The 27,799-nt window shown below is 40.1% G+C and overlaps 1 protein-coding gene across 33 annotated transcripts in view; it reads left to right on the top strand.

Annotated features, from left to right (window-relative positions):
- LOC125978083 (neurexin-1a) overlaps positions 1-27,799 on the top strand; it is a 145,676-nt gene that overhangs the window by 60,704 nt on the left and 57,173 nt on the right. For 20 of the 33 annotated variants that reach the window (XM_049735085.2, XM_049735081.2, XM_049735076.2 and 17 more), the window contains 8 exons: positions 1,651-2,034; positions 8,189-8,392; positions 9,921-9,947; positions 13,808-13,930; positions 14,175-14,556; positions 15,739-15,929; positions 16,175-16,348; positions 18,515-18,634. In XM_049735085.2, the coding sequence (XP_049591042.1) occupies positions 1,651-2,034; positions 8,189-8,392; positions 9,921-9,947; positions 13,808-13,930; positions 14,175-14,556; positions 15,739-15,929; positions 16,175-16,348; positions 18,515-18,634 (1,605 nt within the window). Of the gene's footprint in view, positions 1-1,650; positions 2,035-8,188; positions 8,393-9,920; positions 9,948-13,807; positions 13,931-14,174; positions 14,557-15,738; positions 15,930-16,174; positions 16,349-18,514; positions 18,635-26,658; positions 27,563-27,799 lie in introns of those variants that run through there. The other 13 variants (XM_049735091.2, XM_049735090.2, XM_049735102.2 and 10 more) reach the window with 3 other exon arrangements.

The raw sequence follows: 27,799 nt of genomic DNA, 5'->3' as shown, positions 1-27,799 counted from the left end.
CTGGACACAAAACACCCTTGTTTGATTATTCATACAATATTTGCATTCACTTGTAGATGTCGTGGATTGTAAAGAAGTCATTAGATGATGGTGTGTATGTAAGAAACAAAGAACGTGGATAGTTGACTGAAGAATGGTTTGCTTTGCCATGGGAATTTCACAAAAGTGAAGGGTGGCCACTCCCATCACTAACCACACCGAATGAGGAAAAAGTTTCTTCACTTATGAGTTTGATGTAGTGTGCTCATTAGCTTTAATCTGAAGGGAGTTGTTCTGGCTGTATAACGGGCGGCCCTTGCCAAGTGTGCAAGACTTGGAAGTCACAACAGATGTGGCTAGAAAGTGCAGGGGCAGTTGGTGGTGGCAGAGAAGCGTTGGAACAGATGTCTGGGGCCAGAACCTTGAAAACGGGATACAACATGCTGGTTGGACCAGGTTAATATTCTGCTCCTGGTCCTCCAGTGTTCTCTCGGTCATTGTGTACAAAACGTGATGTCTCATTGTTAACTGCGATCATCACATGGTCAAAATAGATTTACTACTAGCCTCAATCTAACTTTTTCCTAACTACATATTTATCATACATACAATATGATGCTATATTCACATCCATGAATGATAATTGCAGGTGTAATAAAATGTGAAAGGCCCCATTTAATATTTACTATGTCCATAAAATGCCATACAGCCCTGATGAAAACTAATGTGGGCTTCAGGGCTTCCAACCCAACACAAACTGAGAAGAAAAGTAACTTAAAAGCTCTGCTCCCATTTCACAACAAACAGTAAAGTGATTTGCCCTGAGGCAATAAACTATTAGCCCCTCATATCTTCCGTTGCAAGCATTTGTCACTCAAAATGCAAATGATCATTTTCTGGCAATATTATTTTGGAGCATCCCTAGCCTACTTCTCTGCTGCTTTCTCCTGGCAGAAACTTGCTGTATAGATCACTCCATATGAAAAGTGAGGGCAACGGTTATTAATTAACGATCCACAATGGCACCTAGATTAAGAGTAACAGATCTGTGTACAAATTAATCACTTGATACAATTTCCACACTAAGGGTTTCCTTTCTAAAACTTTACAGTCCAGTCATGTCCGCTGTTGTTTACCGTTCTCCAGATCGAGGATTAAACCTGAATGAGAGCAATAAATCATGTTGGCGAAACACACAAACTCTTGTTGCGGGTTTATGTTGGAGAGGCAAACAGGAGGAGAGACTGAGTGAAAAACGCTGCTGACCGTTAATCAAGTTCAAAAAGATGGTTACAATTTTTTTTTTTTTTTTTTTTTACGAGCGGCTGAAATGATTGAAGGGGCGCCAAATTTTTATTCACCTCTGCGCTCTCTCTCACTCCTTTTTTTTATGACTGCTCCTTTAAGATAAATGAGATGTATTATGAGGAATCCAGGGAAAATGGAGAGGAGGATGCGAGGGATCCGGGATTAAGCAGCTAATAGACCAGCTTCCTCGTGATTAATGCGTCTTATCAACATTCATCAGTCTTTCTAAATGAAGAAAGCCCTGACCCTGTCTCAATAGATAACACCAATCAGGATAACTTCTCCATTGGACCTCTGGATCTTTAACTGAGTTTTCTGGATTTCACACTTTATTGAAAAATATCCTTCTGTCTCTGTTTTAAGGTACCATCTCTATCAATACTCTCAGAACTGCCTATACAGCCCCTGGAGAAAGTGAAATTCTGGACCTGGATGATAACCTCTACCTTGGGGGCCTGCCAGAGAACAAAATGGGCCTGGTGTTCCCCACTGAGGTGTGGACCGCTCTGCTTAACTATGGTTATGTCGGCTGCATTCGAGATCTATTTATTGATGGGCAAAGTAAAGATGTGCGGCGCCTGGCTGAAATTCAGAAGGCTGCAGGAGTCAAGCCCTCATGCTCGAAGGAGCACCCCAAGCAATGTTTGAGCAATCCTTGCCAAAACAACGGCATCTGCAGGGAAGGCTGGAACCGATATGTATGCGACTGCTCTGGAACTGGATACTTGGGTCGCTCCTGCGAAAGAGGTAAGACGTCCTTTCTGGCTCTGATTGGAATGTTGTCAGCACTGCACAATGACCCATTTCTTTTTCCCTGTAAGGGTTTTTTCGGAGATTCCAGCATTTTTTTCTCATTTCCAAACTATCTTTCACCCACCAGAATAATGGGAATTCAAATAATTAATCAAAGAGTCAAAATGGTGCCAACTGTGAAGCCCTTTGAGACTGCTTGTGATTTAGGGCTATACAAATAAACTTGACTTGACTTGACTTGACTAACTGCCAAACATTCCTGATTGTGAAAGATATTTGAAAATAGTTGTAGTACTAGCAGTCCGGCACTAAAAGGTGGTTTTGTTAAAAAAAAAAAAAAATGTATAGACTGAGATCCATGTCCAAAGGGAAAAAAAATCAACTCACAGAGCAGAAGTTGAACTAAACTTTACAACATACTTTTTCCACTCTATAAAGCTATAGATTGGGAATTGCACACCTTTAAGGTGCAATTTTTTTCTGTTGTCAGAGGGAAGCCTGGTGCTGTTATCTTTTTAAAATCCCTGATGCTGACTTTAAAACATGGACAAAAACAGATTTATTTGAAGGAAAAAAAAATCATTTTAACATGGCAGCCAGAAAGAGTGAAGGTTTGTAAAGTGTTGAGTGGAGGACTGTGTGTTGAATGGCAGGTGACTGATGCACTGCTGAGACATACTGGCGGTCATATCTAGCATGCACAATAGCCTGCAAATTGGCTGTCTTCTGCTAACCTTTTAACTCATCAAACCACTCGGCTGTGGCCAGAACTGGTGCAGAATACTCATCATGTTTCCTCCAGAGAAGATGAATATGAGGAGTGAAATCCTAAGGCTCGGAGTCTTGGCTTAACCATGCAACCACTATATCTATTGGCTGTATTGCATTAAAACTTTACCCAAGCAGTACGACTGCTTCGACTGGCAATGCATTAAGTTTGGGTTTTGTTATGGATCTATAGTTTTAATAGATTTTCCTGAATTACAAAGATGCTGTATGTGTTTGGGTTTCACAGAGTGCAAAGCTCAGCAAGGTTGTGGTAGTGCGTTTCTGCCTACATCAGCTTGTTGGCCTTTGACCAGCAGATTAGTCTTAGTCCGACTGCTTGATCAAAATCTGGTTGGGTCAAAACATCACCTTGTCAGACGGCCTAATCATTCTGTCTTGCAAAAATCAGAAAGGCTGTAATATAACATTTTGGTTTATCTGTGCGAACAGATTGCAATTAAAATGAGTAGTCTTACAGTTTTGATGACATTTTTAAATGCATGTATTGCAAAATTACATTCTGCTACGAGACAATGAGTTTTTCAATTCAACAAATAATTTTTTAGTCCTACATGAATCACGCATATCTTTCTTCTGTAGATGAATTCATATCAATAAATAGCATTGCGAAAGAGGCTAATTAACGATAGAAACACGCAACAATAATGCTGTACAGTTTTCCTCTACATGCACAGCACAATGCATATTAATGAGCAAATTAAAATATGCATAATCAAGGCAAATGTCGAAAAGAGGTGAAGCATGTGACAATGTTATCATGGTGCAATGCACTTCAGGTTTCCTCATTGCAAACCATTCTGCATCATTATCATAGATTGCATGACAACATGGTTGTACCGACACTTCCAGGTCAATGACAGAGTGCCCTGATCTAGCATTTATTATTTTTATTTTTTTTATCTTTTGCTTTATAAAGTCTCATTACCTATAGATAATCCATTTTGAACATGTTTATATTGTTATCCTTGTTCTCATTCTTGCAGCATTCCATTTGTAAAGCACGATTAAGTGGTGCTATTGAATTGTGGCTACTTTGGAGAGGGGCACTCATTCCCTCGCTCCTCTCATACCTACTATTTGCTGTGGAAATCAAACGAGTCAACCTACAGCCACAGGCAGCTCTGTTAACCACTCGATCTTCTACAAACCCATGGGTGACATCACCACTTATGTTAATTGCAGTAGCAAAACAATCTCGCTGAATCACAATGGTACTTTAAGATAAAAACTGCAGTAAGTGGTAATAGCTTGACTCAAATAGAAGAAAACAAGAACATTAAATCATTTGATGCTATGGAAACACAATATACCTAAGTGTTTTTTTGAGCAAACACTTTTGAGCTTGGAATGAATATGCCATTTGAGCTTTGCTCTGCTGAGCACTGCTTTCCTTTGCCTTTCCCCCTCACACGTGTGCTCCAGTTTTAACTCCTCAGATGACAGACAGGAATAGAGTATTGCATTTTACGTGACTGTACATCTGAATGCTATTGTAATTATCTGGAACGTGATTTTGGCGGTTAACAAAGGCAATATCCGTTTTGACGTTAATGGAAAAGTCAAGCAAATGGAAACGAAAGCACTGCATCTTCACAGCCATTAATTCATTGTCACACTTATTCCTTTTCTTCTCACATTCAAGTGTCTTACTGTGTTTTGGCCGATATCCTCATCTCTCGTGTTCTGGCCATGTCTGCTGAGATACTGCCATTAGTGTGCCAGTGAGTGAGAACAGTGGAAGTGTCCTGGCCCGCTGCCAGCTGTTTTGATGGCTCCAGATTGCCATGATGCTGGTCGGATGCAGCAGGCACCAGTAGGAAGAGGAGCTGTCAAAAGAATTACCACAGCTCTCACTTATCTGAGCGTGGTGTACCCCCCGGTGGCAAAGTACAGCAATTACATATGGTGTAGGAGGACAACTATGACAACCCAGATTGCAAGAGTAGGGGGTGGGGCTTCTAAAGTGAGGCATGAAGCTATTTGCCCTATTTTGGGAGACTTTAATTAAGCAGAAAAAGCTATTCTGTCCATGTATCCCAAATGTCTAGCCCTCCATTGTTGATCCAGTTGCTAATTAGCTCAAATATTCGTGTAAGGCCAAGGCAGGCTAACAGATGGCTTATTGCAGGACATGCACAAATTCCCTAATGAGATATGGCATTCTGCATTGTTGAGTGCGGCAAACATCGGCATTAAATGCAGGTTTTTTGATCAATATAATGTTCTGAACACATATAGACTTGTTATTTGCGGTTAAATGCATATAATAGCATGTCACACCGTATAAATTACCTCATGACTTGAATTTATTCATCTGGATTGCAGTATTATTTAATTTACTTAATTTTTAAATTATTAAAATAAGTGTAACTCTCTCTAAGGAGTCCATAATTGATTTTCCACCGTAAAATACGTAGCTGGCGTGTATATATTTCTGATAACACAGGATTAAAGTTACAGATTCTTCTCGAGGGACCAAATAATCCATGACGACAGTGCAGCAACCTAGTTTGTGCGACAAACTAGGTTGCTGCACTGTGACCATGCAGAGACAAATTTGTGTCAACTGTAAAAAAATAATAATGACTCTGGAGAAAATCTGCAGGAATCCTAATTTTTAATTGAATTAGCTTTGTACATATTTCATCATTAGAATTCAGTTGATTTGATTGTGCATGTTCCAGGAATGCTGCGTTAGAGAGGACAGTGTCTTTGAATTATTTATGATATCCTGTTATTTCCTCCCATTTATCCTGAACATATATTTTCCCAAAGCCTTTGGCAGTTGTTCCCCAGAAAAATGTAAATTGGATTGGACCTGGTGCCCAGTACCTTGGCATGCACATCACAATCCTGTGACATGCAGTTGACAGCTCCCCTTCCTGCAGAGCCTCTTCTCCTGAGGGGAAAACGGAAGGAAAATACTGTGTAGTGTCTCTCATTCCTTCCCCTTGTTACTATCAAAGCCTAATTTGTCACATCACACAGATGCAAACACACGCTGACTCTTCTGAAAAGCACACACGTCAGTGTTGTTTTGTGTTTTACATGAGGGGAAATTAATGCTTGGTTTGGTTTGGTAGCTTCCATCTGTCCTGTGACAGTCTCATGTTGGGCACTCTGACAGCCTCATTCTGCTCAATTTAGTTACATGGAAGGGCCTCGGAAAACAACTCCACTTGGGTTTTTGAGTGGTGCTCACTTTGGATGAGGCTGTGCTTCCCACACATTTTACTCCACAGATATATTTGGACTTCACTCATATATGCAGCTTGAATGGTTGAAAGGTGACGTAATGGTTGAAGTAATTAAAAACACCAATTTCATGGTTCGGATCACAGATTGTTTTCAGTTTGATAGCAGACTCTTGTGGTAATTACACATAGTAAATTAAAAAGGGAAACGAGGCTAGCCTGTATTAAAGCTATTGCTCCAAATAGTTTTTCATTGTACATGTTCTTGAATGAGTTGTTGTCTTACTGCTGTATAATATACAATAAGATGAGACAAACGAAAATATGTACAGTAGTGATGAGAAAATGACGCTTCAAATTTGCTTCCTGAAGCAGTTGTTGCATTTTTTTGACTCCTCAAGATGGCACTTTCTGAACACTTTTATTTAAACAAAAAGTGCTATGACTCACAACCATCACTCGTATTTGTTCATTGATCAGCAGCATTCAATATACAAATCCATCTTATTTTCACAGAGATAGCATAAACTGGAGAAAGGATGAGAGTGGGATTGAAGAGAATAAATCAAATAAAGTGAGCCAGCATGTACTTATGTCTAAAGAGTAGCAAAGAACAATAAATATCCTCTGGGAATAAAAATTTTCCAAGTATTAGGAGTTTGAATTCAGTATTTCCTATTTTCCGACAGTTTTCAAATGCTACTCGATGCTGTGTCAGCCTGGTAGGAAGCAGTGTGGTTCGTTTGTCACACCCCTGTCACCTAAAGGGACCCCTAGAGGGGCGTAGAGAAATTGGATTTGGGTGAGAAATGTGACTGAGCCACTCCAGAAGGGCTGGATGTGGCATGTGACTGGGAAGTGGTGATGAGGTGGTGAGTGGGACAGTGATACCCTATAACCCCCAAACTCTCCATCCCTCCCCCCCCCCCCCCCCCCCCCCCCCTTCGAACTATCTGTCTCGGCACTGCAAGAGCAATAATGGCTTTGTTATTGGGTTGCGGTTTAGTTACATTCTCGGAAATGCTGTTACAAACTCCTGCCAGCGTTTAACAATCTCCCTGGCATTTCTCCAGACAGCTGCCTAATGCTTTGAGTAAATGCAGCGGCAGCGGGCAGATGCTCAATACGTAAAGTCAACGGACAAACACAGATCATGTTGATCTTAATATTTTTTGCCTCAGTCAATGTCCCCGTGTAGTACGTCGTTGTGACGCACAAAACGTGGGTACAAAGCTCCAGTCACTTTATATTGATTATTTCCTGTCATATGTGAGTGAAAGAAATTCAATCCTATCTAAGCTTGCCTCCCTATTCCATAATGGTGAGCTTTCACCTGCGGAGGCGGCCTGGTTAGAATCTAAATACCTTTTCAAACATTTTGGAGACAATGAGTAATCCTGAGCAATGTGTCTCTATTATACTGCACTGTGAGTCACAAATGTCTTTCTAGGCACAGCAGCAATTTGCTTACGGCTGAGTGGCACATGTTGAAGACCACATTCTTTTTCATGTTTCACATCTTTCTTGTTCTTGTGGCTTTGGTACCTCTGCAAGTATATACAAAGGTGGCATTGCTTTCATCAAGATGTCACGGCAACACTTGTTAATACGGCACAATTTCCTAGGGCATGCAGTAATTTCCAACATCTGTACAATGGCACACAAAGGTGTGCGATGGGAAATTTTCCGCTTTCACTTTTTTTTTTTTCCTTTTTCCAGCAGGTATTGTATGTTTGTTCATCTGTCTATGTTAGCAAAATGATATTGACAAGTATGCTGGTCAATGACAGTGGCTAGAAAATAAATGGTCGAGATGGTAGAAGACACGGTTCAAAAAACAGCTTCCTGAGAGATTATCGACGTGGTGATCAACTATACGGGCCCACATCATTATATTTGCTTTGTGGTGTGCTGTGAGATGTTTCCAATGTAAAGTGTGGCTCTTGACTCAAAACAGATTGGAAAATTGCCCTTGGGTAAAAGCTGGAAAAGGCTGCAGAGAGTACATGGACATTAGAAAATAATCGCACTGAAATCTGATTGGATTGTGAAATGTTTGTATAATAGCCCCTTCGGCAGGACTGACAGACCCGATTTGCAATAAAACTGCCATGTTTTTTTTCACTGATCCTTTTTTTTTGTCCCTCTTTTTAATCTATTTGCAGAGGCGACGGTGCTCAGCTACGACGGCAGCAAGTTCATGAAGGTCCAGCTGCCAGTGGTGATGCACACGGAAGCCGAAGATGTTTCTATGCGCTTCCGATCCCAGCGAGCTTATGGCATCCTAATCGCCACCACCTCTCGGGACTCGGCCGACACACTGCGTCTGGAGCTGGAGAGCGGCCGCGTCCGGCTGACTGTCAATTTAGGTAGCGACCCAAGCGTGTATCCTCTGCAGTACCAAAGTCATGCGTCAAATTGAGCTAAATTATGCCTGACAACTCTTTCAAATGCACTGCCCTACCACCACATGCGCTGTACTTCACACACATTATTATACACATTCATATTCTTGAATAGAAGGAGATGGTGTAAAGCTTTCAATGGCAAGAGTCTGCGGCTCTCTGCTTACTGCCACTTGAGTTCACAGTTGCCTTTGCCCAGCAAGGAAATGCTCACCACCCATTCCATCTATTTATTCCTCAATGGTGTGTTTGTCCAACACCCGTTTTAGTGTCGTTGCCACACTATTTTTGTTGGCGGTATATTTAATTGGATGGATGGATGGATGGATGGATGGATGGATGGATGGATGGATGGATGGATGGATGGATGGATGGACGGACGGACGGACGGACGGACGGACGGACGGACGGACGGACGGACGGACGGACGGACGGACGGATGATCAGTGCTAATTAATGCTTGTTACTGACAAAACCGGAATGCCAAAACAAAAACAGGCCATGCCCCCGTTTTTCCTGTCAAAGGGATAAAAGAATCGGCACGTATCAACTATTGGAAGGCCGACTTTTCGGACCCTCTTTAAAACCGGAGCATTTCCTGTAGGGGCAGGCAAGTGTTGGTCTCTGGCTGTTTGCTCCCACTTTTCTGCTGCGGTTGACAACACACGACAGGCAGGGCCAGAAAAGAAGGCAGGGAGGGGGTTTTCCAACTGGGTCACCTATCGCAGAGCACAACATGAGCTGAGCTTTTGCAACCAGGGAGGTAAAAAGGAAAAGTAAGATAAAGCCTGTATGCCCGCGGCTTACTGTAAGTCAGTCATGAAAGTTGACAACTAGAACTGCTGTGGTAGAATTAAGACCACAATCCAGCAAGCTGGAAAAGGAACGACAAAAAGTCTGCTTCCTTCTTTATGTACTCTTTTGTCTTTCACAGCTTGAGAACACAGATACACTAGACGTTCGTGTTACCTTGAAGTAAACGTAGAAATAGACTGGTTCTATTCAGTATTCGTTACATTGAGGTAGAAATCCAATGTTATAGTTATTTTATTAACTACTGTCATTAACAACTGTATTTTATGATCAGTAGAAATTTTAGCCTCCAGCATATTTTTGGGGATATTCATGTTTTGTAGCAAAGGATAAACACAGCTGTCTCGCTGGCCCTGTCTGACTCTGACCAAAATCTCATGCTCTCATGATGTATAGTAGTAGATTTAAATAATCAACTTCAAACACAAACAATCATACGTATTCCTATTCAATCTGAATAGCTCCTGTTATCATTTGTTTTATATAATGCTATAATTGTACTCCTCTGTCACAACTACTACAGCACTTTTGTGCTCAGCTGGAGGCCATGGTGAGAGCATCAGAGGACGGTCAGCGTCCGTGTGTATGTCCCCAGAGAGGTGGACTGTATACTTTACTGATGTCTGCAGCTGCATTGTTGAAAGATGAATTTATCTCTCATCTATTCTTCCCCATCTAGATTGTGTCAGGATAAACTGTACCTCCAGTAAGTTACTGCTCACATTCATTTTCTTCTTTAGCTCTTCTATTACTGTATTTCTCTCGGCATTCATGTGCTCCAGTATGGCGAGAAGCCTAATACTATTTATTTTCTGCAGCCATTACAGATGGCATTCAAAATTCCCAAGATAAGATGTTTCTGACTTGCATCTTGCGTTGCAGTTCTTATTCAAACTTGAAGTTCACAAGAACGGTAAAAAGGGTGAGGTGGTAATTGGAGAGCCATGCATATTTTCTAGTGGTATTTAACACAAACAAAAACTCACAAATACTTCAATTGTATTACACACGCATGAGGTTATTGTCACTTTTTTTTTTTTTCTTTTCCTGTGACTCCAGCATGAGTAGCTGCTTGTAAATTGATGACACCATTAATGTCACATACACAGGCAATACAGAGTGTGGTTTTATTATTCTCATTAACTTGCCTCACAGAGCAGGAAGGAATGTTTGAAGAGGAGGGTGCAAGAATAGATCATTTTCTTTGTGTGTGCATCTGGGAGTGTGCGTTTTCAACATAGAAGTAACATTGCAATATTTTAAGAGGTAAATATCCCTGACATTTATTATGCAGGAACTGCAATGAATAAATGATTACATCTTCAGATTCCGATGCATGACCTCACTTCCTGTTAAATAATTCTAAGAGCTATACATACTGTCAGTATCATAGATAATAATGAATGAAATAAAATCTTGGCCAGTTCCAACAAATACTATACAGGGGTTTAATAATGCTTTAATTCGGTTGTCCGTGTTGAGAAGGTCATGATGAGGAGGTAGGCCTTCCACAATTTGCGTAACATCACGTGAAGTGACCTCTAGACTTGCTCTGTGAGCCAGCCACTCTTAACACCTCTCTAAATGCTAAATAGCATTGTTCATGCCTCCTGGATGCGTCCCTTGTTTGCGTATGCAAATGAAAAACTCACAGCTCTAATTCTTCGTGTCAACGCTTTAAAAGGTCATTCTTGGTTTATGATGATATTGTGAAGGGGTAATGTGTGCACACAGAACTTGGGTAATTCTTTTGTAGTTACATTTTTCTTGTAAATACAAAACTAAATTATTGATGGATTATATAGCTTTGCAATGCACAGCACAATTAAAAACAAAGGGCAATATATATTTTTCATAATGGCTATTGCAGAGGAAATAAATGTTTAAAAACTAAGTGGAGGAAGTATGTAAATAAAAATTAAAGAGCCACACCAAACTGGGTCTCAGAACAAAGGAAATTGAAGTTTGGGGCGATAACTGTTAATTAAGTTCATGTTGAATTCATTCCTTTTCTACGTTTATTATATTACGTTATTTCCGTCCTCTTCCTTCCCCCACTTGTTAATTAATGCGCAGTGTCAGGCGCTGCGGTTCTGGTCAGCTTGGTGGTTGAGAGAAATTCAGTAGCAACTCAAAGAACACATCACTGTCAATTAGGGGCTGAGGCTCCCTTGGGCTGCCGAGAGCTGTCTGAAAAAAACACTGCCACTTGGATTTACGTAAACACTCGTAACATCTTCCAAGCCATAACAAACTGAAACACATAAGCTTAAATATTCTGGCTGCAGATGTGTTCCTGGTTCTGCTTTCCCAACATTGCAGAGCTAGCGGTTATTATGCGTTTTTATTGGCTAATGTATAATCTCTTGAAGTATGCCAAAGTACCTCTGGTAGATTCATATATGACTGATCTTTGCTGCAATATATAGATATTCACAATATAGTCAAAGTCAAAGTCAAAGTCAAAGTCAGCTTTATTGTCAATTTCTCCACATGCCAAAGACACACAAAGAAACCGAAATTTCGTTCCCCCCTATCCCACGGTGATATATAGGTCAAACGTAAAGAAAAATGCAAACGTTCTTTTTGAATATGAATTCAATTGGGGTAATTTAATGGACTGATTGACCCCGTTTGGCAACCTTTCTGTGATGGAAGGTTTTCACAATGCATTTGAACATTTATCAGACAAGTAGGTCGCCTGGTGCGGCCTACTAAGCTTTCTTTGTCACCACGGCAGACTTTGATGTTTGCTTTTGACAGTAATCCAGCGGTTGCTGATCGGTCAAGCCTCTTTCCTCCACCTGAGCGAGTCGCGATGTTGGGCCGAGCAGCACCAGCCTCTGGCTTGTCATTTTGCCAACCCAAATTGATTGACTGAATAATCACATGTTCTCTTGCTGTCCTTGTGCCATACTTCTCTGTTGTTCCTTTTGGGCACAGAAGTCAACGAGGCGGCAAGGGATCACTGTGGGTCCATCACTGCAGACAGATCACCATAAGTGAGGATTCTTGGCGGATGGGAGCCACACACACACTGGCCTTTAATTGGCCTTTAATGTCAGTCTCACAACCACACAGCAGTGGAAGCAGTGGGGAAATGCCTCTTGTAAATGGCCTCTTGGCCCGCCTCCTTTTTTGTCTGCCCTTGGAGAGCAACAAGGGCAGAAAAATGGAAGGCAACGATCAAGTACACTTTCAAGTGCTACTCCATTCCAATTTTTCACTATCATATCCTTAATCCCTCTCCAGTTCCAATCCTGCCCCCTGTGTTTTGTGCTTACAAAGCAGAACTGGGCCTCTAAGATTGGACATGTCCCAGAACTTTGGCATCCTTACATTTGCATATGTATTGCATCAGGGGTTTAGAACTTACTGAAAAAGAGAGCATAAATAGCCAGAAAGGAGTTGAAGAGAATGAACCTGGCACCTATCTAAAATAAGCCTCACAGTGGGCAGAGCCTGGAGATTTAATTCTGTCACAATGGGATATTGTCATCCGCGTGTTTGGTTGTGTGGGCACAGCAGGAGAACACTGAAGCGGCATCCATATAAAATCCAAGATCTTCGCAGAGGTTGCTTTTTTTTTTTTTTTTTTAATCACGTCAGACCAATTCAGGTATTTCTGTGATTTGTGAGTAGTAAATGCAGATAGGCTTTTTGCAGGATTTGTATTTTTGCCACAATTTGCAGTTGCTCTAATTTATCAGATTTTAAATTAGATTATGCTTGAGGTGTTTGCCACCTTGAATCTATGTAACCTCTCATTTACAGTCAGCCTGATAGCAGTCACACAATTCATACAATATTAGAACGCCATTTTTCAAGATTGGCTGAAGGCATAAGTCAGACGACTGCAGCGTGACTTTTACTCATGTCACTTTAATTATCACTCAGTATTAAAACTCAGCATGACTTTCATATGCATTTGGCATGCAACAAACATCAGATACCGATTGCTGCGTTTCAAAAACATGTATTAGTGAGTATATTTATTGAAAATTAAAACACACTCTGTATTTTCTTTTTTTATAAGCTGCATTTCACAGCAACATTAGTTTGCCTCTACATTATACATTATGCGACCTACTACAATGGTTCTCTTTCAAATTAGTGTCTTTAGAGACGCCGAAAAAATTAAGCGTGCACAGAGAAATCCAGTTAATGAAGTGCAAATATTTCATGGTGATCATCTGCTGCCACCTACTGGTGTGACGTAAATTGCTTGAATACGGTCTAACAAGCTACTATTTCTTGAATTACCAGTAATTAAAACATGACTTCTCATGACTTCCCTTTTTGAAAATGGGACTTTCTCGAGCATTCTGATGTATTTCTATTTTCTTCCATCAGAACAGCAAAGTGCAAGTCAGAATAACGTGTTTTTGTGGACCATTAACAATGTCAACCTTTATGTTTTGTGTCTTTGCTGAAAAAAGAACTCATTCACTCTGTCCCTCTTTTCTTTTTCTATTACCTTCTTTACTATTTCTCTGAGGTTTTCTATGGTGCATGCCTACGTTGCACATGTGTATGTTTGTTAACCATTTTCGGACTGTCCTGCAGGCAAAGGTCCGGAGACTATTTTTGCGGGTCAGAATCTGAACGATAATGAGTGGCACACAGTGCGTGTCTTCAGAAGGGGAAAGAATTTGACACTGACCGTAGATGATCTGACACCAGTGGAAGGTACTTCTTAATTAGCATCCCTGTAGGAGAAAAAAGCCTTTTGATTCATCCTTGTTTTTTTTCTGCAGCTAAACATAGATAAATATATACTGACAAAAATATAAGACCATCCCAAGAATAGCTTGCTTGCAATTCTAGCTCACATTTTCATGCACATTTTAAGGAAGTCGTGCTGCTTTTGCTGTAAGTGTCCCTCTCCCCCCCAACAATACCATCTTTGCTTTGCCCACTTGTGCGATCAAAGGTCAAATGGCCGGTGACCACACCCAACTGGAGTTCCACAACATTGAGACAGGAATCGTGACGGAGAAGCGCTTCATGTCCATGGTGCCGTCCAATTTCATCGGTCACCTCCAAAGTCTGTCCTTCAATGGCATGGCCTACATAGACCTGTGTAAAAATGGTGACATCGACTACTGCGAGCTCAACGCCATGATCGGATTCAAGAATATCATCGCTGATCCTGTCACCTTCAAATCACGCTCCAGCTACGTGACACTCACTGCTCTGCAGGCTTATTACTCCATGCACCTTTTCTTTCAGTTTAAAACCACCTCTTCCGATGGTCTCATCCTCTATAACAGCGGGGATGGGAATGACTTCATTGTGGTGGAATTGGTCAAAGGGTATGTTTGGACTTTATAAAGTTCACTCTCGGTTTGAGCTGATGTTCTCAGGGATGTGTTTATTTCACAATGCAGCAATGAGTTGTGGTCTATAACCATGATGAGCTGTTTCTAATATTTTAGTTAGCTACTAAACGTGTCTTGAATACGTGGAAATGATAGTTAATAGTAATAATATATCAAAGGAAGGCAGCATTTTTTGATAGAATAAAATAGCACCTTTCGTCCACCTTTTCATTTTCATGTTATTAAAAACAACAATAGTACATTCTTTCAAAACTTTAATTCCACCATGAACAATTTGAACATAACACGTTCCCACGTATTCCCAAGTGTCTTTTAAAAAAAAATGTAGATGGGCTTGGATATGTTTCTTTATAAAATAAGGTTTCTGCCTTTCCATCCTACCCAATAGCACAAATGTATGAAGATGGGAAATTCTGAAATGTATTTTTGTAGCAACCTCCCATGCAGTTTTGACCAATTTTTTTCTGTCCCTTTTGTTGTAAGTCATTGTGTCACCATCTTAAAATACCTGCAAATATGAAAAACTAAATATTGACAACTCTGCTGTCTGTACAAAAAAATGAATAATGGTTCTTATCGTGAAACTGTTCATACCTCACAACAGTTTCTCAAGTGAATACAATTCTTGAGACTTGTAATATTACTAAAGGACTTCAAATTCCGTTCTTATTGCCTTTGTGCCAGAATTGAGAGCTTTTGGCTATTAGTATTCGTTTTAATCTTCACAAAGGCACACAAGGACCCAACCTAAAAAGGAATCAAGTACACAAGAGTGCATTTCTTGATGCTCAAATGGGTTGACCTCCTTTCAAGTATGACCTGGAGTTATGCAGTACAGTACTGCTTACGGGAACATTAAAAAGTCATACATTTTAATTAAATTGAGCATGCAAACTGCCTTCAAAACACAAAATTAATGACTGGTTTGTTCATTACAACACAGAGCCTCTGGTAATTCTGCAGACTGTCAATAATTTAGTTATTTTTATGCAGGTACACAAACTAATGCTTCATAAATTATTTTAGAAAAAAAAATGCAGTCCATAAACAGACTTGGTCCAATATTTAGCGACTAATAGGTGGCAACACTTTATTGTGCTGTTTTATTGTTCATTGTAATTTTTCCACTCATATTTTTACATTGTCTGATTATAGATACCTGCACTATGTGTCAGACCTGGGAAATGGTGCCCATTTGATTAAAGGAAACTCCAACAAGCCTCTCAATGACAACAACTGGCACAGTGTCATCATCTCCAGAGATGCAAACAATCTTCACACAGTCAAGATTGATACAAAGATTACCACCCAGACCACCACAGGGGCCAAAAACCTGGACTTGAAGGGTATACAATCTACTGAACATCATGTTAACATATGTGCATTATCTGATCATAGAACTGAAGTTACTGAAGATTAAAATTCATGTATGAAATTTGCAAGTATAAAAAATAATCAGAATTTTTTATTTGCTTTCTCAATTTACAGTTCTACCATAAAATGAGTTGTAGTGTGTTAGACCTTTTTATAGAGCAATAACGTTTTTGTCCACTAGAAGTCAGTATTGTATTTCTCTCCTCTTATCATTCAGGTAACCTTTATGTTGGTGGGGTGACAAAGGAGATGTACAAGGAACTGCCCAAACTGGTGCATGCCAAGGAGGGCTTTCAAGGTTGTTTGGCGTCAGTGGATCTGAATGGGCGTCTTCCTGATCTGATGTCAGATGCCTTGGACTGTGTGGGACATATCGAAAGGGGATGTGAAGGTGAGGGTTGAGTAAAATTATGTTTTGAGCTTCTTGGTTATATATTTGTCATGCCAGCAAATCTATAGTACTGAGTAAAACTCAGTCTCCAGCATATGCCTAAATTGTTGACTATAATAATTTATAATATTTCTGACATCTGATTGAACACATTTTGTCCCAAGTAAAAGCCATATAATTGTTTCAATGATTTCAGCTATCTGAAGTCAGTTATTAAATCCAAGGATTTTACTTATTTATTTAACTTATTCATTTTTCAATTCCAATATCTGCAAGATGCACGACGTAGTTTGGGTCATGTTTTTACAATATAAACCTTTTTTTTTTCCCTCAAAATGTGACGACTTCTTGTTATTTAAACTGAAGTCAAAGTTTAGTGGTAAGTCGTATGGGTTTTATCAATTTATTGGTGTGAAGACTGTGAGAAAATATCCTCCAATCTTCTGCCAAAAAACAAGTCAAATATGAGACTTGGGTGGATTTTATGGGATGCAGCATTTATTTACGTTCTTAAAGTTGACCGTACATGCGCATTGCTTCTGCTCTACTGGCCATTTCCCATACTTAGACACAGTCCAATTTATGGCTCCCTCTCCAGAAAATCAAAACACACCCACTTTTAAAACTCCCACGTACATAAAGCTGGATAATTCATAATTTTTCTCTATTTCCCCTCCCCATTCCTCGTGGGATGTATTTCCATATTATGAAATTATCCATACGATGGTATTTGTCAATTGACATAACACAAATTTGGAATTGCTTCTGATTGTTATCATTTGGACACTGAGACACCCCCACTGGCAACGCATGCCATGAAGGTCACATGACATAAACTGTTCAAGCTTTCTGATCACGCTATGAGATTTCGCCGTACACAGTTGTTCATTTCATTTGATCATAATCTACTTATTCCCTCAGCCATATTTGTACTGTTACCCCTATTTCCAATTTCATCTCTATTTTGTTTTGCACCGTGCACACTTACCGGATCTGAGAGTTTGCCAGAAGCAATCATTGTGAATTATGTATGAAACCTTTGTTGCGTGCATGATTAGCATGAGTAGCACATCCAAAGATAATACGCTATTGGATTTACTTTTCAGCAGCAGTCACCTAGTTTAATTTCACAATTCATCCACTCTTCTTGATTGAGTTTACGAGTTGTGGTTTATTTTTTTTATGTGGTTCAAATGTAATTAAATTCATTACTGTGCGCGGTTGTGTCAAACTCGCTTTTCTTTTTGAGTCAGTGGTTGCACTCAATGAACACTGTTTGTAGATGTGTGATTGGCTGTGAGTAAACCTTGATATCCTCATGACATCTCTGATGTCATTTAGGCTTACCCAACTTCCTCCTATAGTGCATCCCTACCTCTTCTGGTCAATACAAACACTCACTTCAATCATCTTTGCACACACTCTTTCCACCTGACCTCCTTCTGTTTATTAACAGCTGCTATACTTTGCCTCTTCCTCTTCTACTCCGACAAAAGTTGCATTGATGAAAGCTGATTTGCAAGGTAGATGCAGAAAATGGGTCTGCTTAATACAGCATGTGATATATTTCCCTTCTCTGCATTGGCAATGCTTGCCCACCACTTCAATCACACATTCCACATCTCCCTGAGTGAGATGACTGCCACCTTTCCCATTCACCTTCCCGCCCTACATCTTTAGTTCCAATGGAATACAAGGATCGTCACCTGATAATTTATTTAATTTTAATGTACTGTACTAATTTGAAACTCTGCTGTTGTTGCTAAATCCTACAAAGAGAACAAAACTAAACACCGGCAGGCGTGCATGGAAGGAATTCACAAACAAGATCCTTTTTATAAATTGATTGCACTCACTTTTGATTTACACGAGCAAATTACAGCGCCTGGAAAAAAAAAATAGACAATCACCCTGGGTTTGTACCACAGCAGCCATAAATTAAAAGCAATGTGGTTTTTTTTTTTGGTTTTTTTTTCTAGTGATGTATACCCCTTACTAGCGGATATTTTTAAATATACAGAATATGATCTTAGTGTGGTGTCACAGGAAATTTGTTTTTGTATGTTTCACTTCTGCTGGACAATAGTAGAGAATGTTAGTGATATTTTGTTGAGTGAAATGACAAGTAGTGGGCTCACTGTATGTTGTACTTCTCTCAATGCTCAGGCCCCAGCACGACATGCCAGGAAGATTCTTGTGCCAACCAAGGTGTGTGTCTTCAACAATGGGAGGGCTTCAGTTGTGACTGCAGCATGACGACATTCGGTGGACCGCTGTGTAATGACGGTAGGAGTTTACATTTTTTTTTTTTTTTTTTTTCTGCACACATGCTTTTGCAGTTCCAGGGAGAATTTCACTGCATTTCTGCTTCTTGAATATAATGTTGTAATCCATTGACAAGACTGGTTTGGACTAAAAGACTGTGCCTGCTGTGCCTCGTAACTGTAACCAGACACATTGTTTCTGCTTCTTGAATATAATGTTGTAATCCATTGACAAGACTGGTTTGGACTAAAAGACTGTGCCTGCTGTGCCTTGTAACTGTAACCAGACACATTGTTCCTGCAGTCCTAATAAAACAATAGCCCAGCTCAATATCACGGCCCTTGGGATGCTATATCCAGGACACACATACTTTCCTAGAACTGTGGCAAACTTGAGTCGATGGAATAAAGATTCGAGTCAGCTTCTCTTTGCCCAGGAAAATCTGAGTGTGAGAAATGGAGTTGAAGTCTTATCTGTGTTGATGGATTGTTAAGGGGATGAAAGAAAAGAGAGAAGAAAAATGAGGAAGTGTTATGGTAAAATGTATATCTTTAAATATATATTTTTTTACTTTGGTGTAGAATAGCAGGCAATTTAGAACACTGAATGGGTTCAGCAAAATTACATACGGAGTTTATTGAATTATACAAAATTTAGCTTTAGTACCTTGCCTCCTGCCTCTATATAATTCATTAGTATGCTATGGAAGTGCTACCTTGTGTTGTACCAGCAAAAGCTAATAAGCCTACTCAAGCTGTGCGATTAATTAAGCTATTGGGAAGGCTCCAAGATGGCAGCATGTATTTACAACACCTATTAACATTAATAGCCACTCTGTGATTCATCATATACAGCTTTCTGCTTTTGTGGAGAATTGAAGTTCCTCATGTAGTATCAGCATTCGTTTGGGTGAAATGGGGACAAAAATTTACTTGGGCTGAGAGATTTCGATCAGACTTTGTTGAGTAGAAAAATATATTGTCATATTGAATTCCTGCAGTTCCTATCACGATTTCTGTTTGAGGTTTGAAATTGTTTATTAATCAGCAGTGAACTACAAAAAAAAAAAAAACATTCAGGTGAACTTCCAAAAAAAGGGCATAATTGTCAAGAACTGGTTTGCCACTCGACATTTTCTGTTGTTGTTCTTTTCATTCCTTACCACTTTAAAAGGAGCCTGCGAGTGTGTGTGTGTGTGCATGCGTGCACATCATTATCATGGTACATGACTAAATATCCAGTCTAGACCTCCTCAGGCGGTTAGCCTGCAGTGGTCAAGAGTCTGAAGGTAATATTGAACGACAAGCAGAATGGCGTTTGCTATTGAGCTTAAGTGGGTCGAGAAAAGGCGACCGAGTCAAGTCCGCCTGAGCTTCACGCAACTTTTGCCTCGCTTGGTTGCTCATTCATCCCTTCCTGTATTCCAAGCTATTAGTGCCACGTCAATATTGTAACCACAATGGAGGTAGTGCAGTCGTATCGCCATTGTATCTGCCCAAAGGCCAAAGACAGGGCTTACTCCCGAGACTCCTAATGTGTCTGACCCAGTACATACTCAGTCGCAAGTATCTTAATATCTTGAGAATAGCCTGTCTGGGTCCTTGGATGGTTTCTACTTTCTGACATTGTCCAGGGTCAGACATATCTGTAATCCATGCAAAGTGAAAATACCTTACATGATTTTAAGTGCATATTCACCAGCAGGCATTCACTTCTAAATTATTAATGGAATGAAATATTAGTATTCAATATTAGGGTGTGAAGCCTCCAGTGCCTTAGCTCAGTTGTTATATAGTTAACAAAATCTATTGAAGTAATTCTAACTCAAATTGGAAAAAAAAGGTCAAACTGAAACTGCTTTTAAAAAGATAAAAAAAACTAATTTACATTTACTTTAAATGTTGCATTTAGAAAAATTAATAAAAGTAATTGTAATTATAGCAAAAATTGTCATTTTACTTCTGGTTTAGCAAGTCACAATGTTAGCTGGTGTTAAGGGTAAACGAGGGCACTTGGAAGACCTAGATAAAGACAAGCAACTGCTTACCCTGGCATGCAGGCAATGAAGCAGTCAATAGAATTCAGTGGATGGATTAAGCCACTTTGTTTGTTTCAAGGGGATAACCAGGGCAGCTCTGTCGCCATGGGGGGTTACGGGCACTTGAATCTGCTGTCACAACAAAATAAGATTCTATTTACCCTGCATGTGGCCTCATTTGATTGTATACAGCAGAAAATATTTGGACTCAGTGTGTATTGAAAGCTTGCCCTGGTTTTTAGCAAACAAGGCAACATAAAAGTACTTTTGGTTATTCACTTTTGCAGCCATAACCTCATTTCGTAGTCCCACGCCTGCAAGAAACTGCCAAACAACATTCTTCATTAGATTTGAGCTATTGTTGAGGGTATTGTAATTTCATATCAATATAATAAATCTTGTCGAGCCTTAGTATTGGTTTCATTAACTCTATTACCCTCACGTCACACCTAAACTCCAAATAAGTTGTCACTAGACAGTGCAATTATTTTCAATTATTTCCTCATGCTGATGGAGATCCTCGATCCAAATGGGTTTCTGTGTCAGATGGGTGACTCAAACTATTGGCATAGATACCAGACATAGCTTCTTTCTTCTGCTTTAAGTTTTCCCTCAGGTTTGAGCGGAAACATTACCGAGTTTTAGCTGACCTAGTAAATACTTGAAAAGAGCGCTTTTGAATAATGGTGAAGCACAGCATGTTGAATTAAGTGTGTATAATGAATCTGTTCTTTTGTGTTGCCATAACTGCAGTCTCACTGGGTTTTGCTTGGATTACTCTTTGATGGCGCATGTGTTCTTTTCCCAAACTCAGGGTTGTTCGCTGGTGACTTACTTGATCATTAAATGTGCCGTTGTTTGTCCACAACCAAGGACTAATTAAGATGTTGACAGAGAATGTGTTGAACTATGCAGCTGGGTGTTACATATTTTATTTCACACTTGTGTCAATTAAAAATTTCACAAAAGAGTTCAGTAGTGGACTTGGCATCGCTGTAGCAAAAACTGAATCATTTTCTCGTTGTGTTACATGGAAAGTGTGTTAGGTGGAAGCCGTTTGTAAACCAGCCAGTGTTTCATATCGCATGAAAAGTTGCCTTCAGGACGTGATGGATGGATGGATGGATGGATAGATGGACGGATGGATGGACGGACGGTCGGACAGACTTGTGTAGGCTTAACACCTCCAAAGCCAATGAAACAAGCTTTTCACTCTACAGCAAAAGAGCCATCTATCCCTCATGGCTCATGGACCTCCATGCACTTAGGAATTCGACTGAAGCCATCCCTCTCTTTCCCCATTATAGAAAAGTCAATTCAACCTTCGAGAGTCTCCTTGACTTCCTGTAGTCACTTGTGTTTTCTATTCATGGAGGACAGACTTCATGAGTTTCACGTGTCTCTATCTGTAGCAAGCAGCGTGCCTGCACATGTGATCACTCACTATCTTGGCAAAATTCATTGCCACCTATTCTACTGTCTTGATGAAGTGATTTAAGCAAGAGCCTGGCTTAATAAGGTTTTCACAATACTCTCTGACAAAACATTTGGTACATTGGCTGCAGCCTGGCAGAACATTTATGGTTGGATGCTTCTCGCTCTGGAGTTGAACAGTGGTGGGAGTGAGCAGGCGGTGGGTGGGGGTGGGGGGTGGGGGGCTGTTAACCTTGCTTAAAGCTGTGATTTCCAACCAATGTGTCACAGCATATTAGTGTGCTGTAAGAGATCATCATGTGAGCTGCAGGAAAGTAGTCAATTTCACCTAACTGGTCGACAAATGATTCATATTACATATACAATAATGTATCTTTGTTCAGATATCCATGCCAGTAACAACATATGATAACAGACATTACAATTAAATGTTCTTCCAGAAGATGGCAGAAGGTACATAATGAATGTTGCTGTGGATTTTTTTTTCTCATAACAATTATTAAACAAAACTGGATGGACAGTAAGCCTATACTGTTCAGTATACAGTGCATACAGTATTGCATACATTTAAATGATTTGTCCTGGTCGGATTCTACCCTACAGAATACATAATAAACACTCCACTTATCCCAGATGTGTTATTTTGCTACCTTCTAATCATAGATACAGCATTTTTCATTTTGCTCTACCATACAACTACATTATATTTAAGGTCATCTATTCATAAGAGCACCTCATCTGTGTCCTCACCAGAAAAGACACTTTTTCAACATCTCCTGACCTTTAGTTTCAAGATAAAGGCACAGCAGCAGTTTTTATGTTTTTTATTCGCAAGTGTCACACTGTAGTGCAGTTAACCGCCACATTCTGCATTCCTCCATTTTATATCCGTCAACAGAGTTAAGTGCCATGTATAGTTCCCCCACTACTTGTGAATTGTATATGTAGCAAGTGCTGTAGCTATGAAGTTCAATAGAATTGAAATTGAAGAGGATGAGACATGGAGAAAAGTGCAGAACTAATATTGGCAGTATAAATCATATCTCTGAAGAAGTCTCTTTTATAGAATACTCGTCGACATGAGCGCTTCTCTTCACTATCTTCACTATCATTACTGGAGAACGACATTGCTCCCCAAATATTTACAGTTGTCTGTAAGCCGGTTTGCAGTTTATATGGGTATATTTTAATTCGAGACAAAACTAAGTATGTTTCTTTTGTATTCAGAAAGTGACATTTTCAAGTACAGAGTTTGTTCATGTTTCTAGTTAATACACTTCTTTCCAAAAGTGGGAGGCGGACTGTCCTTGACCTAGTTAAGATGGTGAACCCCACGAAGAGAAGTGATAGACTTGGCTTTCAGAAGAGACAGATAGACAGAGACGGACAGACCGCAATGCCTCGGCAGCCCACTGCATCTTGGGAACTGTCAGACAAGATAGAGGGAAAGCCTCCAGAAAGCTGACGACCTACGACCCCTATCTCTCTCTCACTGACAGTCAGGATTTAGTTTATGCATTTGCGGGCACATCTCCTCTGCATATACACACACAGTCTTAGCAACAGACAGGAGCAAGCGGGACGTAGCGATGCAGGCGTCTAACTATAACCTCGATTTGCATTTATGTGCAAGGTTGTTTTAATGTTATTCGCTAAGTACAGGCTGAGTGTGTATTTAAATGGATTTAGAAAATGATTAATGCTTTTGCATCACAGGAGGGAATTGGCCTAGAATATAGTGTATATTTTTGTCAACGTCAATATTTGACAAGGAAAGGATTTGGATCATCTTAAGAACTACCGGGTCAAATCTTCTATGAGTATCTTGTATGCTGTCATGTAATGGCTCAAATATTCCATCTTGCTATTCTCAGATAATGTATTGAGGAGTCCAAATGGTACCCTCTTTAATTCCTTAGATTAGGTTTTCCCGGGACATCCAACTGTCCGCTAAATGATACACCTAGGTACCTCCGTCAAATTAATGAACCTAATCATACTATGAATGTCAAGTTTATAATTATCAAAAGACCAATTTAAATTAAGATAACTTTGAATTTGTGTTTTGCTATGAAAACGAAGTCATTCAATTAAACCTCTATGTATTGTGATTTGCTTTTAGAACTGTAAATATGCATTATGTCCTATTAGAGAACTTTCTTTTTTTCAGGTTCATTTAGCAGGGCTCACCGCATGCATAATAAACACAGCCGTCTTCAATGGCATGCGTTGTTTTATAAAAGCCGTTTGCTGACATTTTGCTTGTTGTGAACAGGTATGCTTTGCAATAGATGATATTTGAAGGTCAGATAATGAGCCAGTTTGTTCCCTATTCATGACGGTTGTCATGAACCTGGTGGTAATTATACGCGAGTGCAGCTAATGTACATGTGGATTGAAACCGGACAGGGTGAAGGCCTTGTGACATTTTTAAGCCAACATTCTTTTTGAGATACAGAGTTGTACTGCCTTCCACAACCAACAGAAACAGATACCGTAATTTCTGCACTATAAGGCGCACTGGATTATAAGGCGCACCTTCAATGAATGGCCCATTTTAAAGCGCACCGGATTATAAAGTGCATAGAATAAATAACTCAACTTTGCTCAAACGTTAATGCAATCACAATATAGTAACACTCGAAATTGTGAAAACAATATATCAATGACTCAACGTTGCTCAAGCGTTAATATCACACAACACACAAAATAAACACATGAAGCTTACTTTAATAAATTAGTCCTCATCTACGAATCCACATTGGTCCATATATAAGGCGCACCGGATTATAAAGCGCACGGTCGGCTTTTGAGAAAATTTGAGGTTTTTAGGTGCGCCTTATAGTGTGGAAATTACGGTACTCATGGCAAAATGCCTTTTCTTAAGTGGACTCGTGTTCACTCTTGTCCAGATATTTCTAGTGTCACATATGGTTTTGTGCCTAACACAAACGAATTACTGCATCACACAGCAGGTCCACCTAGTGAATGTATGGCTTGGCGTTCACGCTTGAGCTACCCTGAGTCAGCAGTACGAGGAATCATATAAAAATAAAGCTACACCCGCTTCAAAGAACTTATGCTCCATTACCCCCGGTTACTGTCAAAGAGGGAGGTTGTTTGTCAGCATTAGCGCTTTTGTTTGTACACGCTCTGTGTGTTCTTATGTTTTTATGTGCTTATCAGTTCCAAGTTGTAGTCTTGGATTTTGCTTTTCTGCATGAAATAATAACATGCAGTGTTTAATTTTTTATTTTGTACTATAATTAAAGCACCCAATTAAGAAAAATGAGAATAAGGTGCTTTTGAAGAGCCTCTTATCAACCTGTACAAACACAACCTTCATGCAATTTATTTAGTCACCACTTGGGGGCACAAATGAACAAGCAACTAACGATGAATCTGATTATTAGAGCATTACCACTGAGATGATGTCATTACTTTTACATGCTCAACGCAGCATTTCTACTAATTATTCTGTATAAACTAAACATTATGCTCTACTGGGTGCACAGTTTTTGTGTGTATGTGGGTTCTATTTTGCTACTGTTAGTATATGAATTGTTTGTCCTTGGCGAACAGCCATTTTTCTTCCATAGTTATGCAGATTGCAAATTATAATTACCTAAATATGAGCATTCCTTTTTGTAAGAACAAAGGGCTTCTGAATGACTGCAGCTTGTTATTGAAAGCGAGATACTGAGAATATGTATAGTCACAAACACAAGATCTTGCCCACCTGCCATCAAGAAAATTTGCAATGCTTGTAGGATATCATCCATCTAGCCATCTATTTCTTTTTTTTTTTTAATCCCTTTTACTTTTCAGTGGGGAGCATATTGCGCAGTGGCAGAGACATTGGCAAGTGTGAGTCTTGTCCGCTTCCAATCTGAACTTTAAACACTTAAGCAACCTTCCCAGCTGAAGCAGATAGGGTTTGTCAGCGGGGCTTTAATGTCCACATGTTCTCACTGTTGCTGCAGCACACACTGTGCACCACGGCTGCCATCTGCAGAATCTCTCTTGTGACTAATGGTCCTTTATTAACAGGCAGAGCAGACCTCAGCACAGTATAAAGTGTGTTGTATACAATTGTACGTATATTGTGTATGAGTCGCCTCTGTGTGTTGAAGAATAAATTGAGTCTCCAGAGAGCAGTTAACTCTAAAGCCTCATCAGTTACTGAAAATTAGCAAGAATTCAATTGAATCATTTTGTGGCAGTTTTCTTGTTGATGATAACATCAAGTTTCCTCTCAAAATCAAGAGTGCAGTATCGAGCATAATTAGAGAGTTGATGAAAACAGGATTTAGCTGGGTTTTTTTTCTATTTTGATCCATGTTGGCGATAATGTTGAAGAGAGGCAGAGTGATTGTGGAAAAAAAGAATCAGAGCTTGGGGACACAGCTCCAATTCCTGCAATGATCTTCAGCTCCAGTGATTCGCTCTGTGGATGCTGCCCATTTGCATAGCCACTCTCGCCTTTTGCTTCCTGGCTGGCTGCTGAGCCACCCCCACCCCCCACCGCACCCCACCCCTCCCTTCAGTCCTCCTCCTCCTCTGCTCCTTCCCTTCCTCTCTGCCCGAATCCTCCTGCGCACATCTTCTGGAACAACGCTGTTGATGCTGCCTGCGAGTGAGCGTGTGTTTCCTGCCCAGGGCTTTTTTGTTCCCCAGGTGCTACTGTTTCATTGAGAACTCACATCTCTGGATGAAGAGCGACTGTGCTACCTGACTAACACACAGGTGCACTAAAAGCGCGCAGCAGCAGTCGGACACATGCAAAAGAGACTCGGATTTAACTATGGTTCCATTCCTCTGGAAAACCTTTGAGAGAATAGGAAGGCAAAGAATGAAGAGACTTTGGGTTATGCTTTTCTGAAGCCTTCCACTTTTTTTCTGTGCTTTTTAAGCTGGCACTTGGATCTTTTGGAATACAGAGAGTTAGTGGAAAGATGTTACTAGTTTCATGAGAAAAAAAGAAGAGGATTTTCATCACTTTTGAGGTTACATTAATTCCTTCCTTTTGCTTTAGATTATGTTTTATGATAGTACTTTTTGTCTTTTCGCGCTGATACGGATTCCCTAACGCGACGCACAGCAGCAAGAAGCATTCTTCCCGTGTGGATCTGTGTGTCAATCGCTGTACACTGCGAATTTGTGCGGTGAGAACTATGGGCTCTAAAGATAACTGAAGTTCCATTTGTAACTTAAAGCCTCATCGAGCCACTCAGGAAAGATGCTGGTGGGATGGAGGACTCCCCTGGTACCCCGGGAAGAGCCCCTTCACCACAATTGGGCTTCCCTTGCCCACCTGGTCTTGTGGATCACTGCTTTGGCTTTGGACTCTGTGGCAGGGTCAGAACCAGGTGCAGTGGACAGTCTCAACCAAGTTCAACTCTCCCAAGGGAACAAACATCAACATATTGTGCCTATTGCCATCCATAGAGCCCCTGCATCCCTTAGGGGCGGGCACAGTGAGTATTTTCTCCATTTTTGTACAGTGATACTTTAAATCCCATCTGTTTATAACATGCATCCGTATTTAATTTTAGCATTATTTCTGACAATACAATATGTGTGTATACATGCATCGTCAAGTTTTGCTCTATCCCTTCTTTGTCTGCCTCAGCAAAGTGCCCCATGTGTCTCTATGACTGAGATTATCCGTATCCCTTTCTCCAGATGCTCCACTGTGTCCAGATTAGACAGGA

This window comes from Syngnathus scovelli, chromosome 12, assembly GCF_024217435.2.
Source record: "Syngnathus scovelli strain Florida chromosome 12, RoL_Ssco_1.2, whole genome shotgun sequence".
Taxonomy (NCBI): Eukaryota; Metazoa; Chordata; class Actinopteri; order Syngnathiformes; family Syngnathidae; genus Syngnathus; species Syngnathus scovelli.
The sequence above is the reverse complement of the archived record's forward strand: the minus strand, read 5'-3'. Positions and strand labels throughout refer to the sequence as shown.